We start from the raw sequence: 20,128 nt of genomic DNA, 5'->3' as shown, positions 1-20,128 counted from the left end.
CTTCCTATTGTGTTGATAGTCGGACAGAATTACACAAATAGAATACCATAATCGCGGTTTTTGAATTCTTACAAATCGCGAATATAGCGAATATCACCCTATTCCACCGTGTATATCCAGTAACGCCGGAATGTGAAAATAACGCACGATTCGTGCAATAAGTAACGCAGAATTGTGCAATACATGGCAGATACCTGACAGGATTTACAACGCGGTAAGAAAATTGGCCAATTTATTTTTTATTTAACCGAACTGAAAAAAATCAATAGCTGCATACGGCTGCGAAGACATTGCTCTTCGTCCCTCATTAAGATTATTTCCACGAAATTGTTTACTTTTCAAGATCATTCGTGAAAATAATGGCTTGACCACCGTTTTGAGCGAGATTTTGGCTTTTTGTCGGCTCTTATAAGTACAACAATGTATATTATTCCGTATAATTTAGATTTTCAGTAGGCAAGTTACATAAGCTTAACTTCTTGTAATACAGAAGATTGAAAATAAACTGATAAAGAATATGATTCAAGACGTTTTTATGAGGAAACGCCGATGTACGTGAATTGTGCTTCGCGGTAACGCCGGAAAATGTGATATTTTTCTTATATGGTACAGAATTATTACACAGGTTTAACGCCTTTTATAGGCAAGTTAATCAAGTTATTTGCGACCTATAGTCAGTGTATTTTCTTCGTAACTTATTAAGAAATATAATTATGATAATTAGATCTTGACAAACTTTCAACATATTGATTGCAAAATGTAATATAGTACAATTTGACAACTGTTTCCTGAAATAAAAATATTTGTGAACATGCTGCCCACGTCTGATCTTGTTAGAAAATAAGAACAATAAACTTAGTTTGCAAATAAATTGAATATAAAAATAATAGAAAACAATCAAGAGAAGAGTATATGTTATGCCTGAAATAATGCACCAGTAAAGCTTGAAAGTCTCCATATGTCCTTTATTGTGTTGGCCAACCAAACCAAATATTTGGCTGTAGCAATTTGCCTGGTGAACTTCTGTGAAAATGGATTATTTATTTAATTAATTTTTTCTCTTATATAAGGAAGTAACTTGTATTCAAAAGATATTTTACTTAGAAACTATAATGCCCAAAGCTTGTAAAAGCATAACCTTATTGTCGTAGAAGTCCTTTTATATCCGTAGCGATCCTTAACTATTTTTGAACTTGCACAACAATGTGCTACGGAAAAATCAACCGTAGCGTATCCCTACTAGTCCGTATTAAACCGTACTGATACGTACTGGTCCGTACGAAATCGGTGCTAGTCCGTAATGATTCGTAGGCCCAAACTTGTCAAGGATTTCCACGTTTTGATACGGAGAACTACGTTTTGTACCGTTACCCTACGTATAAGCTACGCTTTTAATACGGCATTGAAACGGAAAGCCATGACCGTAATACGTTGTACAATGGAGAGGCAGGGATACTGTTTAAAACGTTGCAACACGATGCAGTACGGAATTGTACGGTCCACCACTGTTTAGTATGTCATTTACCTTTTCATAGATTATAAATACTACATTCCTGTTAAAAACAGACATATTTGTGTTTTCATATTGCGAACATAATCAACGATGTTTGCCATTTACTGGGTGAAACTGGGTATTGATACGGCTCAGACTGTATAGGCAGTGGTCGAGCTGCTTGATGACATGCATAAAGTTTAAACTTATATTAACATCGTAGTGGTTCCGCAGTGCGCCTGTCCTTATTCGTGTCACTCCGTATGAAACCGTGCCTCTCCCATGGTTTTTACTTAAAATTTGGCGGTAGATCCGTACTCATACCGATGCGATTCTGTACTGGAACCGTAGCAGACTACGGAATTTGACATTTCCGTTGTAATCCGTGAACGTTTAGACCGTAGCTCAATCGTGGCGATATTCGTGAATATGTGACTGGTGTATAATGTATTGAAAGGCAATTTTCAGGATAAAAGCCACTGTATATCTATCTGTCTTCCTGCCAAAATATGTCGTTTACAAGAGATTCACTGGCCCCCACCCTCCCTACTATCACAAAAAATGAAATAGATAGTTACCTTATCGATCAGTCAACATACATTTTAAAATAGAATACATATGATTTGTGTTTTCAAACAGCTCCAGAAAAAAGTTATGTTCTCTATCATCTAAAATTATGTTGATACATAAATATCATATTCGAACTCAAATTGTTTAAAATATACTAAACTCCTAGCATGCAGTCATACTTTTCTCATCCGTAGTTCAAATTACCGGCTACATCGGATATGGCCTTTTACCTTTAGCATGCGAATAAGGAAACTTACCAAATTTGAGGTCCAAAACGTTATCCATATACGTAACATTGACGCAATACATGTTCAGAGTCGGTTTCAATGTCGACCGAGTTTGATCCGTAATCGATTTTAATAAATATATATCTCTTCAAGGCAGCCTTTTAATATGTTTGTAATGAATGGAAATAAATCATGTCCGATTTAAATAAGTGCACGGAAATTCCGTGCGAATACAATGTGCCTGTCATGTCAATATTTTCTATAGTTTTATATTTTCAACAGGAACATACGTTGATTTTATATAAGACTTATTTATTATTACAGTGTTTATTTATTAATCAACAGATAATTTAATCGTCATATAAATCAGATACACTAACTCGTATTTTCTTCTTCTTTTTTCTTACAGACCTGAATAAGACAGTTTGCTAGGACAAATCATAATTTATCCCTTGGACTTGAATTTATCCCTTCGTCTTGGACTATTTGTTGTTTATCCTAGCAGACTGTCTTCTTACGTCTGGAAGAAAACACTTTTGAAGAAAAACTGTACTGTATCAATTACAGAATCCCTCTAAGTGCAGTCTGTCAACGTCTTTGACTTCAAGAATAAAGACGTGAACACGTAGGTTCGTATCCTAAATCAGCCACTTTTATTTTTTTGATTTTAATAATAGAACTGCCATTCTCTTATAGATTGTGCTTTTTTGTGTTGATGTTGTTTTTGTTGTTGTTGCTTCTACTATCTGTGTAGTAGTTAAGTATTTTTATTAACACCACTGCATATATAAAAGAGAAAAACAGAATCCTTAAAGAACGCCCAAAACGGAAAAACGGAAAATATTGCAAATGAGCATAGATTTAATTATAATGCATTTATGAACGCTGAAGTTTTAAAGTAAAATTGCTTTCTCGCTGAATGCAGCACACGCAGAATTTTATGCCGTTTGCTATGATCGCACAAAAAAAGCTTATATGTAAATGATCTATTCTACCATTATAAATTGTATGCATAGTAATAATATCTTAAGATTGTTCGTGATGATTCCTCATTTCCATAAATACGCATCAGTACATAAGTTATAATTTATTATTACCCCTCAATTTTATGTAATTTTAATTTCCCATAGGTCTGCTGGGAGTTATTCTTACTGTTAATGCAAGTGTACCACGTGACTAAGAATTTTGTACTGTTACATGGGTAACAGTACTTTTTAACAGTATAAAATCTGGTCACGTGGTCTATTTTCTAAAAAAAATGAAATAAAATGGCCGCGATTCATTTTTTTCTCGATTCATTATCATTTTCGACGTTCACCACGATAGGACATCAACACGCCATAAAATTTAGTTCTTTGCACCCTAGAGTGCTTTTCGCGTATAAAATATCTTTTTGTTGAATAGTCAAAAAGTAAACATCCGTTTTCAACGGAAGTAATTGCAATGTGAATATTTATGTGTCAAACTGGAACATGCAGAGATTAAAGCATGCAACGAAGGATTATTTAACTTTTTTTTCAGTGCAACGTTACAGATATGGTGGACAGGAATAGAACATCATGGTTATTTTGTCAAAACCCATGCGAAGAATATTCTGGATACAGAAGGATCAGATTTCACAGATCATAACCGTAAAAATGGGTTATTGTGTTGTTGTTTTTTGTTTTTTTTAATAAAAAACAGCTTATCGTATGTTTATGACTAATGTCTTGTTGATATCATCACTTGCTTAAAGAATAAAAGAAAAAGAAAACTTCTCAAGTAGGCCTAAAGTACAGTTAGAAATTAAAGAGTAAGGGCACTTTAGTTATTGTTAGTCTTTAGTCTAGGTTTATTTTTGTTACAGTTAGATTTAGTTGACAATTTCAGATCATCACAGTATTCTTGTTCGGGGTAATAAAGTAAATAACACATGGGTTTGTGAGTAACAGTAAAAATATCATCCCTTGTAAAATACTGTTACTCGCGGCTACGCCTCGAGTAGCGGTATTTTCCTCGGGATGATAGTTTTTTCTGTTACCCACAAACCCATGTGTTATTTATATAATAAAATTTTATGTTTAAAGATTATGTTCATAATGATTTCAGCTAAGAAATTCTGCTGAGTATATCATGAACTTAATATACTGCATCGAAAATCACCTTTTTCGTTTTCGTTGTTGGAGGTGATAATTGATTTATCTGTCATTAAGCTTTTGGTCCGTATTGCAAAGTTTATCAAAAGTGCAAAAATTGCTTTATAGTCTTCCGTAACTTTTGCGTCTTTTACTTTTTTTGTACTTCGGAAGAAGAAATAGTTGCATAGTGGTTGAATGTTTATCAAGTTTATTAAGTGATACCTGTAAATTGTACGTTATAAACCTGAATGAAATATTTTTGAAACAACTCTTACACTAAGTTATAATGAAGACAAAGTTAACAGCAATAATCTATGATCACATTTATTTCAAAAGTAAGATAACATAATATATTGTCTTATTATTAAAAACAAATATATTGCATTTAAAATCTCATTGTATGGTTCCTATCTTTGGATTCCAGGAAACATGGGATATTTGTTTATCAATAATTTCTTACATTTTATCGCTTTTATGTTGTTTGTTTTCTTGTTTTCTAAAACAAATCAAAATCTGTTATTTACTGCTTTACATGCAAAGAAACTAAATATACTAAATGGAACTGCGAAAATAGATGTGTCGCTATTTTATTAGGAAGTAGTATTGAGTACAAAATTAAGAACACAATTATTGATAAGAATGGAAATAACATTACATAAAACATGATCATTTGTGTTAAAAGAAAACTCTTAAGCCCCTTTGATCCTAATTGAACCAAAATTTTATGAAGATTTTTCTTATAATATAAAACAAACACTGGTAATGAATATTGAACAATATGTGGGGACTGTAACTTAGTTATTGGTCCACAACTTGACTATTACAGTACAATTATAAAAGTGTAAATAATAAGATATAACATAATTAATTGTATACATGATTATTGTCAGGTTAATATTTTTGGAGAACTCTTTCCAAGTTAAAGTCAGGTGTGATAAAGTTGAGTTTATGTAGAAGACGTTTGTGTTGGAATTCAGTGCATTCAATTCTGTTTTTAACAAGAAGGCAGAATTTTAACAAACAACGCAGTACACTTGTATAATGAGGTATCCTTTTTTTACTTTATACTCTTTACTTCTACGGAATAAATTCAACCAACCTGTAATTGTCGTTGCCGTAGAGGGTGAAGCTGTCGATGTCGTAGAAGGTGAAGTCATTGTTGTCGTAGAAGATGAAATCATCTTAACCATAGAATGTGTGGTCGTTGTTGTTTTAGTAGTAGTTGTCGTAGGTTTCGTTGATGCAGATGATTTGGATGTTGTCTTTGTAAAAAAGAAAAGTTAGCATAATACGTACTTTTTCTAGAACTAACTTAAACTATATTCGACATCAATGGTTTGAGAAATATATGAGACATTTCAAATCAAACCAGTTTGTTTAAATGTCTTTCTAGTGTATGGTTACATGAACCTTCAGAAAGCTTTTGTTATTGTGCTGTAAGAGAGCATTTTGTGACGTAAAATATTTTACAAATAAATATGCATTGAACAATATAAATTATAGATAGATAGATAAATAGATATATCATATATAACTATGTCTAAGATCTTCATAGTAACATTTTGTTTTCCAATACGCAGGGAATCCTTGGAGGGATATTTATTATTTGTAACTTATTAATAAATGATATAGAATCATGTGTTGATAACAATGGACCTAAATCAAGGGTAACGTAATATGTAAACCTTTGGATCAGACTAGGATAAAGATTCTCCAAAACTTAGGTCATGAAAATACCAGAATGAAAAAATGGTTGAAACATAAATTGACAATTTATGGAAAATGATAAACTAAATTAACTATCCGTTTGAAAAAAGATCAAAATGTCATATTAGCTCTCCTGGAAACAGTATATGAAGACTTGATATAAGATATCAATGTCATAAATACAAGAGGATAAAAGTCACATATTTTGACTAATTTCAAATATTTCATATATTATGTTATTTCAACTGTTTGTTTGTTTTGTGTGTGCGTACGCGTGTTTGTGTGACGTAATATTATTATATAATTGCGTAGATCTTACATAGAATGTGTTCAACTACTTCATTGTATATAATATATGTATGATATTTATGAATGGAAAAGAAATTAAAAGTAATAGATAAATGTTATAGTAATAAATGAACCTCCAGGTCTCTCGTAAATATGTGTATTTAGTGAAAACACAATTAAAAGTTGAGACAGTACTTTTCTAACACATTTTTAGTGTTAGATAATAATGACAAATAGTTTGTTTAACCATTTTTGTTAATTTCTAAAAGTAAATTGACAACCAGCCCGTCGTTTGTGGAAAGCAAAAGTAATATTGTAAGTTACTTGAACAGTTAATGTTGTATTGAGTCTTCCTAACCTTGCCGACCAAGAAAGACTTCAGATACACCGCTATTTCAGTAGAACCACCGAACTTACGTAAGCTATCACAATAGCTTTTTCTTCACATGCATGTAACTTTGGATGTTTTATCCAAAGTTACATGCATATTTCATCCGACTGCTACGATGAGCAAAACAAGTTTTTATACTATAAACTTAAACGTCAAATTTAGTAATGACTGAAACTTTGAAATTAACTTAACTTAAATCTCCTTTTTTACACTTTTTTACATTTTGTTTAGATAACAAAAAAAATCACAAGTTTGATTTAAATTGAAAAACAACAAATCGTTATGCTTTATACTATTCAACTTTTGACGAAATTTAACATTATCAGATGAACCTTGTCTGCTTTCCACAATATCCAGCATTACCCATTTTGAAACGGATAATACTGCCAAAAATACATCCATGATTTTTGTCGAAATTTCACACATTGCCAAGCAAAATCCATTATGCTAAGTTCTGAATAATTCTGGTACTGCTATGCGCTAAATTTGGTACACTCTCTTGGATATTAATAATCACATGGAGATCTAACAGGTACAACCTAATAATTAATAACCGTGACTTGTGGTCGAAAAAAATGTGTTAAATATGCACTCACCAAAACCAAAAGGAATATTAAAATTGTTGACATCCTTGCCATTCTTTTCTTATGCCTCTCTTTCAAAATCTGTAAAATAAAAGAGAAAACAATATATGTATCGCTTACAATAATAGCGAGTGTTAAGGTAATTTGGTGGTATCATTGAAACCAACATACAAAGCAATGTTCACATACGCTGACAAACTTATACGTAATATCGTGTCAACAATATTTACACATGGTAATTTAGGCATATAAATAAGGCATGTTAATATAAGCAGATTATAAATTTTGGAAAACTTTAGGTTTATACTAAATTTACATTGAAAACTGAAATTAACTGAAAGAAATGAAAAGAGCCGTCTTTTTAAATTATAGGACATGATCATATGTTGAAACAACGTCATTGTTTAAAACAATAATTACTATATCCATGGTGAGGCAATCTGACGCCAAAAAGACAAAAGATATTCACAAAAGATACAACAATCCAAGGACCGTGTAGAGTTTTCCGCTGTGCATCTTTTTATCTCGTTTAAAAGTTAGATGGATTCATCATTATCATATAACTGATATTATATATTTGCACCAGGCACATGTTGGCATCACCTTCATAAGACCTTCGCCTCAAAATGAGAGTTTTAAGTGTTATATGAATGTACTTATTACATGACAAACATGTGGTCAAAAAACTATGTTAAATTACATTGTTGTCTTATGACGGCTAAATAGGACAAAAACTTGAACCATGCAATTCTCAAAAATAATACTAATAACGTTATAAAATGTCTCGAAATCAGATTTCTACACCATGGAAAAACGTCCAACAATGTCAGTGTTAGACATAAACTTTGATTTGCAATTCTATGCTTTTATCCCTATTTTAAACGTTCGGGATATGAAAGGTGGTCAGTTACAGCGGACTACTCACCCAGTACAAAATATTGCCAAATCGACAAAAGTCAAAATTATAACATCAAAGGGTTGCTTGAAATAAAACATTTGTAGGCAGAAGGTACATTAGATAAAAAAAACTGTGACATGGTATTGGTGCTGCGGATATAATTATGTGGAGGAGTACATGGTTTAAGCAAGGCAGTAATCTTTCAGGCTTGTGGTCACAAATCAGGAAACTAGCCGCGCATTATTTTAAGTCCGTTTTGTCTCTCATAATACTTTTTAAATAGAAAAAACCCTGAATTTTCTTATTTCTACTTTCAATTGTCAAATTAAAGCACGTGGACTTTTGTTAAACTACGCATCGTCACATAACAGGGCTGCCGCATAAACTTGACCGATGTGATTTTCAATATCTAAACAGGACTCGCTTATGTGGCAAAAAGACACATTTTCATCACATATATAAAAACAATTACTAGTTAATTAAACACATACGATAGTGATAAACTTTCAACAAGATCTGACATAGTATTTTGTTCCGTTATCAGCCACTCTCTCCTAGGGTTTGGTTTGGGTGCAGTAGTTACCATGACTTTGCATTGCGTAGAATAAAATAAGTTATGAAAACCAACCAAGGATATAGGGTAATGAATGTCAAAAATAATAAAATGAATTTTACTGACTCGGTCAAGGACCATAACATTGTCATTACATTATGTAAGTGCAAATGAAAATAGCGCTGTTGTTCCTCTAAGTTAATATATATATATATATATATATATATATATATATATATATATATATATATATATATATATATATATATATATATATATATATATATATATATATATATATATATATATATATATATATATATATATGCAGCAAAGAGGCATAGTTGCGCCCCGTATAAGCAATTTATTCTCTAAACGTTTTATAAGCGCTATTTTTGATTATATTAATTCACATCAAAAGTATATTATTCAAATGGCCATAGTTAACATACATGTACATATATTACCACCATTACAATACGACGTGTTGGAATACTTAAAGTTTTACATGTGTTAATATTGATGAAAACAGAAAATGAGACAAGTCTATGTGACTTTAATATCTAGATAGTGAAGGACATAGAATAGTTTCTTGTATATATTGTACATTGTACACACTACGTTCTGTGCCATAATGTCGAGTAAATTATGATAATAAAGTTTTCAATAAAATAGAAACTTATCGTTATTTGTGCAGTTGTTATAATTTTGATTTTTACTTTCATTAACTGAACAGACAATTGTAAAATGCTGTGACGAAGAAGCACACTTAAAGTGTTATAAAAGAATCAATTTATTTGAATAACTTATGGAATGCAATTGTTATAATTTATATGCATTTTAGATTTCACTTCATGCTTTTCCATAGGAGGAAAATATGTCCGAGTGAATATATTAAAAAGAAAAACTTCTCAATTCTAAACTTTTGGTTTTGCCACTCACCGTGACTGTGTGACACTATGCATTTGTACTGACCAGAGGAAGTTTCTGCAGTGGATACTTCTTATTCTGACCAAACAAATGATTAGTGCTTGTATAAGAGTCAGTAATATTTTTATTAAAACGCAAATGAAAATGTTTTCAAGAAACAGATTACTGTGTGGAAATTTTTGAAAGCATTTTGTTATGATCATAGGACTAAATTATTATATAATTATGTATATCATTGTTGTTAGGTATATGCAAGAGGAAGCGACGACAATGTTTGTCATATATCATTGAATAATGCTGTGTGACTTGTTATCTGTCCGTGAAACAGGTTTTGAAATATTAGGAATTGTGTTTCTGGCCACACTGAAATACAAAATTGTTCAGTTTTAGATCCCCTGCCCCCGAATGATTGCTGGCGTCTACCATTCTTGTGTATCAAATTGAAGTTCATGAATCTCATTTATAGCCTAAAATCATTAAAACCAGTCTACAAAATTTGGTGTTCAAAATACGACTTTACTTAAACGAAAAATATTTAAACATTTTTCGAAATAAAACGTCTTCCATTGCTTGAAATAGACCTCTCGCATGCTCGAAGCAATTTTTTTATATATAAAAACAGTGCTGACACACTCTTATTGGTTTGTCATGATGCCTAAGACATTTAATATGAAAAAGGCAAAGCCTCAAAGAGAGCTCGACTGTCTTTTACCGCGAAATCGTATAAAATAATCGTTCAATTTTATTTTTAAATTTTCCGTTTTAAAACTGGCATTTGGTATTTTATACACTGCTTCCGTTTACTCTGGTTCCCTGTCCCATTATGGTTCCCATAGAAGTGTGCGGGTGACCAGTCTACACATCCGTTTTCAGTCAGAATTCCTCGGTTTTTAGCGTTATCTTGTAATTCGAAACTTCGAGATGTGTCAATTCAGTACTTCGGACGAAAGTTTTTTTACCATCACTTTTAGCAGGTACTTGCGTTACCGTAAAGCTCGCTTTTCGAGCAGGGCCTGCTCATCGAGCTCGCTATTAAGAATACCCCTATTTAACGACATAGAAACTTTTTATAAGCAAAGCACCAACAATAAAGCCCTAAATACGACCATATACATCAACCTTAAAGTTTCAGCATAGCAGTCAGCAGGCATCTTTGCAAAATGGTTGACAACGTCGGCACGGGATTAACCTAGTGGTTATAATAAATGAAAATGTTTTCTAGATTCCAGGTAAACGGATGGATAGATAGAAAAAAATCAGATGTTTTATGACAATACAATGAAACAGTTCTTACACTCTTACACACCGATGAATTTCGTCCAATGCAAAACGACACCGATGTAGAAGGAAACAACGTGTTTTACGCTGTATCTTATTTAAGCCTTGTTCCACGATAATATGAAAAAGGCAAAGCCTTAAAGCGAGCTCGATTTACTTTTACCGTGAAATAGTATAAAATAATCGTTCATTTTTATTTTACATTTTCCGTTTTAAAACTGTCATTCGGTATTTTATACACTGCTTCCGTTTATTCTGGTTCCCTGTCCTATTATGGTTCCTATAAAAGTGCACAGGACGCCAGTCTACGCACCGTTTTCAATCAGAATTCCTCGGCTTTTATCGTTATCTTGAAATTCAAAAAGTTGCGATGTGTCAATTCGGTACTTCGGACGAAAGTGTTCAAAACCATTACTATTTAGCAGGTACTCGCGTTACCGTAAAGCTCGTTTTGCGAGCACGCCCGGCCTGCTCTTCGAGCTCGCTATGGTAAATTATTCTCATTGCATGAAATCAGGCAGGTGTACAGCCCATAACTTGTACACGGATATAAGAAAACATTATCTTTCCATTTGACGAAATTGTAAATAAAAATGTTTAGCTACAAAGCAAGAAATTTAAAATGGGTGCCGAAGTGTTAAGCTGGTGTATGTGCTCGTAATTTTGTTGATGACTTGCAAAAATATCGTGTCATCCGCAGTAAATCAAGTGTCTTATTCAAAATCATAAAAGACACGACTAAACCGATATGTCGCAGTTAAGAGGTATTAAAGCGTTTTTCCTCTCTTTAAAATTCCTTAGTTTGAATGTTTGCTTTAGTTTGGGATAAGAGATAACTAACTGATTTTGGTTGTACATTTTGGTTGTTTATTTGTATCGCTGATGAAACTGATTTTCCTAGATGGACTCCTCAATCAATTTTTATACTTTTCATTATTAGTCTGAGGGATATTTAATTTAGTCAAGTAACCTATAAAGTCTGGTCTGACAAGAAGTAAAGGCTAATACTCAGTAACTTAAATTTCAGTACCATCAGGGTTAGGGTTAATAACCTGTCGTATAAAATACATGTATGACACTTGCTGTTTTTGGATGTCTGCTTGTTGATTTAAAAGCACCAAGTTGTATGTAAATCCTTCTAGAACGTATATACTAAGTCCGACGTACTTGTTTGTAATAAAGAGAAGTAGACTATTGCAGAATCACACCCTATCCTAATTTTGTTAACAAAATACTTAAATCTTTCCATTTAACGTTTTATTCTTACAGCATTATATTTGTATAAATCATCTCATAAAGTAATAAAATGAAGTATACTTACATCTACATGTTTAGCCACTGTAAGAATGATGATAATAAAGACTACTTTTCGTCAATATTCAAGTCTTCAGATGTCCGTTCGATTACACTTTTATACTGTCCTTAATGTTTAAAATTTACGCGGGAATAAACTCAGTCTAAAACACTAATTAATTTAATTCCAGATTTTAAACAAAGTATTTGTTTTCTCAGCTTGTTTAATAAATATCACGTCAAACATTTCAGTTTCAAACTTCCTGTTTTAGTTCACACGTGACATTCACGGTATCTATAGATAAAAGAAACTTGTTATCATAAATTTGATATGCTCCATATTTGTTTTAACTTTTAAAATCAGATAAACCGAGTTACAGTGTAAAAATATTGACTTTTAAAATTTAAACTCACAAATCTTCTCCGACTTTTTACATCTTTTAATACTTCCTTAAAATGAAACGCAACACTTTAGATACTATCTATTACCTTGTTAAAAGAAGGTTATGAAAATATGCATACGTTCCTTACGAAAATGTTTACGGTTCGATGTAATTTGGTGCATTTTATGTCTTTAACTTTTTGTCACTCTGTGAAGTATTTATTTGAGGGGAGGAAGTGTAAGAGTATATTGTAACTAATGAGTCTGGACTACTTGAAACAAAACTTCCGGAACCAATTTCACATGGCATTACATCGTCAGCTCAAACGTTTTTCTACTAATTAATGATATAAGTCGTGTGTGAATCGCCATGTCAAAAAACTACCGAATTTTTACATCAAAATATACGTTCCCAGATCTTTGTCAATGTATATTATATAATCTGGTACTTGTTGCAACCTTGGTGATTAAAAGCTGCATGCCTCCAGATGAGCCAAAATACTTAAAGATAATCAAGCTTGAGAAAAATTGTCGACGAATTTGCATGCTATGTTGAATTAAATCTGCACACCTCCAGATGAGCCAAAGTATTTCAAGATGATCAAACTTGAGAAAAATGTACTAAAATTTTAAGAAAAGTAAAAATATATACAATTCAAGTAATAATTTATATCTTATGTACGATAAATACTGATTTTGAAATTTTTACCACCTTATTTCTACTGTGTGACTAACTTATTAAGGGCTATTTTTGTATATATTTTGCCAATTTGCGTGGAATTTAAGTGCCGGTTGCAATGAGTAAATTAATAACTTTGTTCACTTCATGATATTATTTTATTTTAATATTTATATTATTTAAATACATTAAACAATCATGAAAAGTATCATTATTCAGGAGACACGCCGCTTTAAATAAATGTACAACTTCAACTTTTATTATCAAATATGTATTAACGAATATAGGAAGGTTTGTTTGCTTTTATTGAATAAATACATGATTTATATCTCATTGACAGTTATTTAAATATTACCGTTAAGATAACATAATTATCTATAACTTACTTACGAATGAAGGGCGCCTTTTTTATTATTTTTTTTTATTTCCTTATTTTTTTTTTATTTTCATCATCATCATCATCATCATCATCATTTTTAATATTATTTTCTTTTTTTTGTATTTGGTTTGTAATAAATTTATATCTTTTTCACAAGATTACTTGTAGACGATATGATCTATATTTCACTGTTCATATCAGTATATCTTCATACCTCGAACTGAAGTGCATGTACACTGTTTATTTATATCCATACGTTCATTTCACTGTTGAAGCAGCCCGCCCTCAGATTTCTGCTTTATTAAGATGACAATTTGGAAAATATTTTATATACATGTAGTTTACTTTTTGTGAAATAATTAAGTAAGATCTACCTTAAGCTTGCATTACGTACATACATTGCGTATCATGCGTATTGATCATCTAAATTATGCCTGATTAAGTACCAGTTACATTTTGAATATATCATGTAAAGTTTTACATAAATTACAAATATTTATATATTTCTTTGCGTATATACCATGCAACATTTTACGGAAATTAAGTTTTACGTGTATATTAATACACTTCTTTGCATATACATGAATCATGGTAACTTTTCCATAATTATTATGTTAGATTATTAATATTAATACATTTCTTTGCATATACAGTACATGTATTACGAAATGTTTCAATAGATTGTAGATATTAAAACATTTTTTTTTAAATATTTTATGTTTTAAACAGAATATGTATGTTTCTAAATTTCTTAAGTAATCACATATTTTATAGCGTACATGAATAGGGCGAGTTAGGAAGAAGGAAAAAAGGAAATAAAATTTGATATTTTAAATCAGACTCTGGTTTTATTCTGAATGCCTAGTAAAAGGTGAAATGGTAATCCGAACCGCCATCATTGCCTTGGCTTTTACTTAAAATGTTCCGTATACTCGTATTCAGAATAATATTAAATGCGTGGTGAAAAGTTAAAGGCATAATAACTTAATTTTTTTTTTAAATCAGGAATAGATATTGAATAAAAGATGGTATCTAAAAATCGTGATCCATTTCAAAAGCATAGATTGATAAGATTATATAAATTATCTACACCGATGTGATAAGAGCTCGAATCGAAAACTACGTGCGTCACGTCCATATTTTATCTAGATCTATATACATTAATATTTCCGAATGCATCCTATTTAGGTTAGATAAAAAAAACTATCGAAATTCCAAAGTTATCCAGATACACACACTTCAACGTTTTTATCAATAATTTACACATACATTTATATTCGTATACTAAAGGTATAAATAGGGGACCAACTCGATGATATAAAATGCATACTGTTTCACTTCCTAGTTGAACTAAGATTAAAAATTCACTTTATTAGACATAAATGGATGTAACAAATGTTTTTCCTCCTTTCTTTTCCGATTATAAACGAATATGTGACTGTTTTAGTAAACCCTCCCAGATGAGATGACAATGATTATATCAAAATAATCGTGATTTCCCGCATTCATATAATTATATAATGTTGACAAATACTTGAGAGCGTTCGTGATTTTCAACAATCATGTATGATATTGTTACATACTTGAGATCGAACGTGATTTTCATACATATACATGTATTGTCGAAGAATCCGTGAGAGCGTTCGCTATTTTCAACAGTTTTGTACATGTATAATGTTGATTTTCAATAGCTGACGACGAATCAATGATAGCCTTCGTCATTTTCTCGTGATTTTCAATAGTCATATATATAATCATTACAAATACGTGACAGTATCCGTGATTTTCAACAGTCATATATAATGCTGACAAATACGTGAGAGCGTCTGTTATTTTTCCGTGATTTTCAACAGTCACATAAAATGTTGACAAACACGTGAGAGCGTCCGTCATTTTCCGTGATTTTCAGCAGTCATATATAATGTTGACAAATACGTGCGAGCGTCTGTGATTTTCCGTGATTTTTAATAGTCATATATAATGCTGGCAAATACGTGAGAGCGCCCCGTGATTTTCCGTGATTTTTTTAAGTCATATATAATGTTGACAAATACGCGAGAGCGTCCGTGATTTTCCGCGATTTTCAATAGTCATATATAATGCTGACAAATACGTGAGAGCGCCCTTGATTTTCTGTAATTTTCAACAGTCATATATAATGTTGACAAATCGTGAGAGCGTGCGTGATATTCCGTGATTTTCAACAGTTACATATATAATAATGACAAATACGTGAGAGCGTCCGTTATTTTCCGTAATTTTTCAACGTTGACAAATATTTGAGAGCGGTAGTGATTTTCGACAATCTATAACATATATATAATGTTGGCATTTCAAGAATTTTTAAAAATCCCGAAACGACAAAAAACCATGTCACTTATGTATCTTTACATTTTATTTACGTTTTGGCATTACGGCCTTATATAAATATTACTATTCTAGCCAAGTCTTACATCGTGCCGTCCTTATTATTATTACAGAAATAATGAAGTATCGACGGAAGTTGCGAAACCAATGGTTTTGTAATTCTCATACGCACTGTTTTTATGTGTGGCACTTCTCTATAAAGATATTTAAAGTGATATTGTTATGAAAAGTATCTTAGTAATATAACTAATTATGATAAACATAGAAAAATCCATTCCAAGATTTAGATTTAACTTTAGAAAAAGGTCGTTTTAAAAATATAGATTGGAAAATTACGTCTTGTGTGTAATGTGTAATATGTAATATGCATGTTATTGGAAATGAGTATCATTTTTTATTAGTTTGCCCATTTTATTCTGAATTTAAGAGCACTTTTTTAGCAAGATGTTACTACACATGGCCAAATAAAATGAAATTTAAGATATAATGAAATGTACATCGAAAAATGTAATGATAAAATTACCTGGTTATATTCATTTACATTTAGATAAATGAAATAGTTAAAATTACTTGTAATAATATGTAACTTTGTCATAACCCATCATCATATTTTTCCGTAATTACAGTATTGTATATGTTTTCTACATGTATCTATTTAAAAAAATCTGTATATGATTTCATATTATAAACCTATATTAAATATAAACCGCCAGTCATAATACTTTGGCGATAAACATTTATAATTTTTATGTCAATATGCTATTTGGCATGACTTGAAATAGAATTTTCAGTTAAACTTTAAGCTATATGGAAAATCAAAACATGTTGTAGATTTCATCGGGCTAGGTAGAGGTTATGAAATAGGAAGTTTATAAACAGCCATGCACTATATACTATTGACTGTCCATGTTATCTTGATAAAAATGAAAAACTTCTGCAAACGGATGAAATAAATGAGCTTAAATGAGCTATAAGTAGTGTTCTTATCTCCGCTCTATATATATTTATTTATTTATGATTTTCAATTTAATTCAAAATCAGGAAGCACTTAAATGTATGTATACTTGTTCACTGTGCAATTTTATGATTTATTGCGATTAAAAGATATTAAAAGTGACTGTGTGAAATGAAATAAAACATATCGTTGAAATATCAAATAACCATACAACATAATCTCGTTACGGTGTTCAGACAACTATATATGCTACACGTTTTTACAATCTGATTAAAATCAGCTCTAAATAACTCTGCGCTTTTAGATCTAAGTGTGACCAAAAACGAAGTTATTTCTGGTGATCTTTCACATAGCCAATCATCGGCGAGCTTTCATAATTTTTTAAAGCGAATTTCAGTTTTCTAAGTTAAACCCCGGAAAAACCCCAAAACTGAGTAAAAATTGTTTACGATTTTTTTAAACCAAAAATTGCCCCTAAAATCCTTTCCCAAAAAAAAAATTTACTCAATTTTTCAGTTTTAATTTGGGTACATTTTACTTAAAGGGGTTTTTTTTCTAACAAAAAACAACCCAAATTTGGGAAAAACCCTTTCCCCGGGGTACCGGATTTTATACTTTTTTTTATTGCCTATGGGAAAAAACCCCGGTTTAAAGCATGTCTTAAAAAAAGCCTTTTTATTACAAGTACGGGGTAATCAAAACTACATAAAAGAAATATAAGTCAGATTGCACGTTTTATTCGTGTATGGTTTTCAAAAAAACATAAATAAATAAGCATTTTTGCATTTGGTCGGCCCCTTGTTTCTGCCCCCAGTAATTATGAAAAGGGGTACAATAACCCTTTTTAGGGGAAAAAAAGTCCACCTGTATGGATGACGTTGAAACAGAAATGCATGTCCTGCTAGAATGGTTATTATTTGATAGTTATAATAAACACATACTTGTTGAAAATGCCTGCAAGGTCAATGTAAAGTGATAAAGATAAGTTGCAGTTTTGGTGCACACACCCATACATGGTATGTCGTATGATTTATGCTTATAACCTGTTTTATTATTTTAAAACAAAGAAATAACCTAACCAGCTATATGATTAAAAAGCTTATTTTATAACTTAAAAACAAAGAAATAAACAGTTGTACAATAAACTTAATGTTTAGTCAAACGGTTTTATTAATATTTCAATTCAAATAGTATTCTAAAAACAATGTTAGGTTTCGTACAACTGTGTATCCAGCTTAATTAAAATTAAAGGAATTGGGTGGAAAATGAACTTTGTTGCCGGTAAAAAGCGGAGAACTTTTTTATTGTAACATATATGAGTTGTGATATGTGATTTGTGCGTTGGTGCGTGTGTGGGTGTGTGACAGTGTAAACAGAAGAGAGACCTTACATACCACAATGTTTCTATTTTTCTCCCGATCTGTTTTTTATCACTCTATTCTCTCCTTGTAAACAAATAGAGATTTGATTAATAACACAACATTTTGGTAGCATTTTTAAGAGCTTGAACAATTACAAATACGGAATATATTTTCTTTATGATACTTTATCTGCATCCTATTTCTAGTTAAAACCGCAACAAATTTGGTTATATCTATGCCCCGACGTCCGTGATAATAATATCAAATATAACAAGGATGTGCCGGGTATAATAATAATTCTGTTTTCATATATTTTCCTTGAGCATGTGGCTGGAGTAATAAAATGTATCCAAAAAAAATGTGCACACATCTTATTAATACCTCGTCCATGTAATCAAGTCTGTTTCAGTCATCACAAAAATGTGATAAGAGGTATTAAATCAGTGTATTTTTCTTTTTGCTTTTATTTTATTTAATCAATTAATTTATTTATATTTTATTTACTTATGGAATGTATCTTTAAAAATGTGCACACGTCTTATTATAACCTCGTCCATGTAATTAAGTATGTTTCAATCACCCCCCCCCCCCCCCCCCAAAAAAAAAAAATGAATTAGAGGTTTGAATCAGTGTATTTGTGTTTTGCTTTTTTAGTTAATTAATTAATTCTATTTATTTATTTATTAAATCTTATAAAAATTTATTTATTTGTTTATTTATTTGTTTGGTTTATTGATTGATTGATTTATTTATTTATCAAATCTTATTAAATTTTATTTATTGATTTATTTGTTTTTTATTTGTTTGCTTGCTTGTTCGTTCGTTCGTTCATTCGTTAATTCTATCTTGTAGCGAAACAGTTTTTCAGTATCACTTTACTTCATTTTTATCATTTACAATATTGTTTTGTTAATTATCTTAAAAACATAAAAATACCACTTCAATTTCACCCTTAAGTAGCACGTGTATTTTCAGTTTTAAATTAAAAGCTTTTAAATTAAATGTTATTTCTTTGCATGCACTTAACAAGTTTATGCATTATAATGTATACAAATATAAGAAGATAATTTGAAACTTACATATTTAGGTTGTCAAGAAGTATGTTGCATTCTTTTGTATTTTTCCAGATAACTAGAAAACAAAAACTTGTGAAAATGAACAAATGCAATTCGCTGTCAGTATGGTGCCCTGTTTTCCTCGGCTTAGTAAAATAAATATCCCTGGCTATAAAGTCATAACGAAACTATGATTTTAAGTACCGTTATCTACAAATAAAAAGATTTATTTTTACTTCCTAGTTAAAAACATTTTGGGACAAAGAATTTTTGAGAGGCGGCGAATGTTTATAAAATAGGAAGTTAAGATATAGTGATCGTGTTTTATTTTTTCTCTTTCTGTTCTTATCATCATCCATCTTATGTGTATTAAAATTGTCGATGTCTAAGTGCACAGTTTATAAATTGTATTTGTATTGAATATATTGTCGACCTTACGCTTTAGTTAAAGATCCTGTAACACAATTTTTTATGGTTTTAAGTCATAATTAAATATGATGCTCAAATTAAGATTTATCAATATTGTAGGTTCAAAAAAGCATTGTTTATAAAGATATTACCGAATTTAACATTTCATGTAAATAAAATGAGGTAATAAAAACTTTATTTCCTATAAAGTTTA

The 20,128-nt window shown here is 30.9% G+C and overlaps 1 protein-coding gene across 1 annotated transcript in view; it reads right to left on the bottom strand.

Annotated features, from left to right (window-relative positions):
• The window catches only part of LOC132752802 (tyrosine-protein phosphatase 10D-like), a 90,283-nt gene extending 70,503 nt beyond the window's left edge, over window positions 1–19,780 (bottom strand). The window contains exons 1-3 of the mRNA XM_060743188.1: window positions 19,531–19,780; window positions 7,389–7,457; window positions 5,506–5,668 (exon numbers count right to left, since the gene is read on the bottom strand). Coding sequence (XP_060599171.1) covers window positions 5,506–5,668; window positions 7,389–7,430 — 205 coding nt within the window. The 5' untranslated portion in view covers window positions 7,431–7,457; window positions 19,531–19,780. The remainder of the gene's footprint in view (window positions 1–5,505; window positions 5,669–7,388; window positions 7,458–19,530) is intronic.
• Between the last annotated feature and the right edge of the window lie 348 nt (window positions 19,781–20,128).

This window comes from Ruditapes philippinarum, unplaced genomic scaffold (genome assembly GCF_026571515.1).
Source record: "Ruditapes philippinarum isolate M1 unplaced genomic scaffold, ASM2657151v2 ctg395_1_1_1_1, whole genome shotgun sequence".
NCBI lineage: Eukaryota > Metazoa > Mollusca > Bivalvia > Venerida > Veneridae > Ruditapes > Ruditapes philippinarum.
The sequence above is the reverse complement of the archived record's forward strand: the minus strand, read 5'-3'. Positions and strand labels throughout refer to the sequence as shown.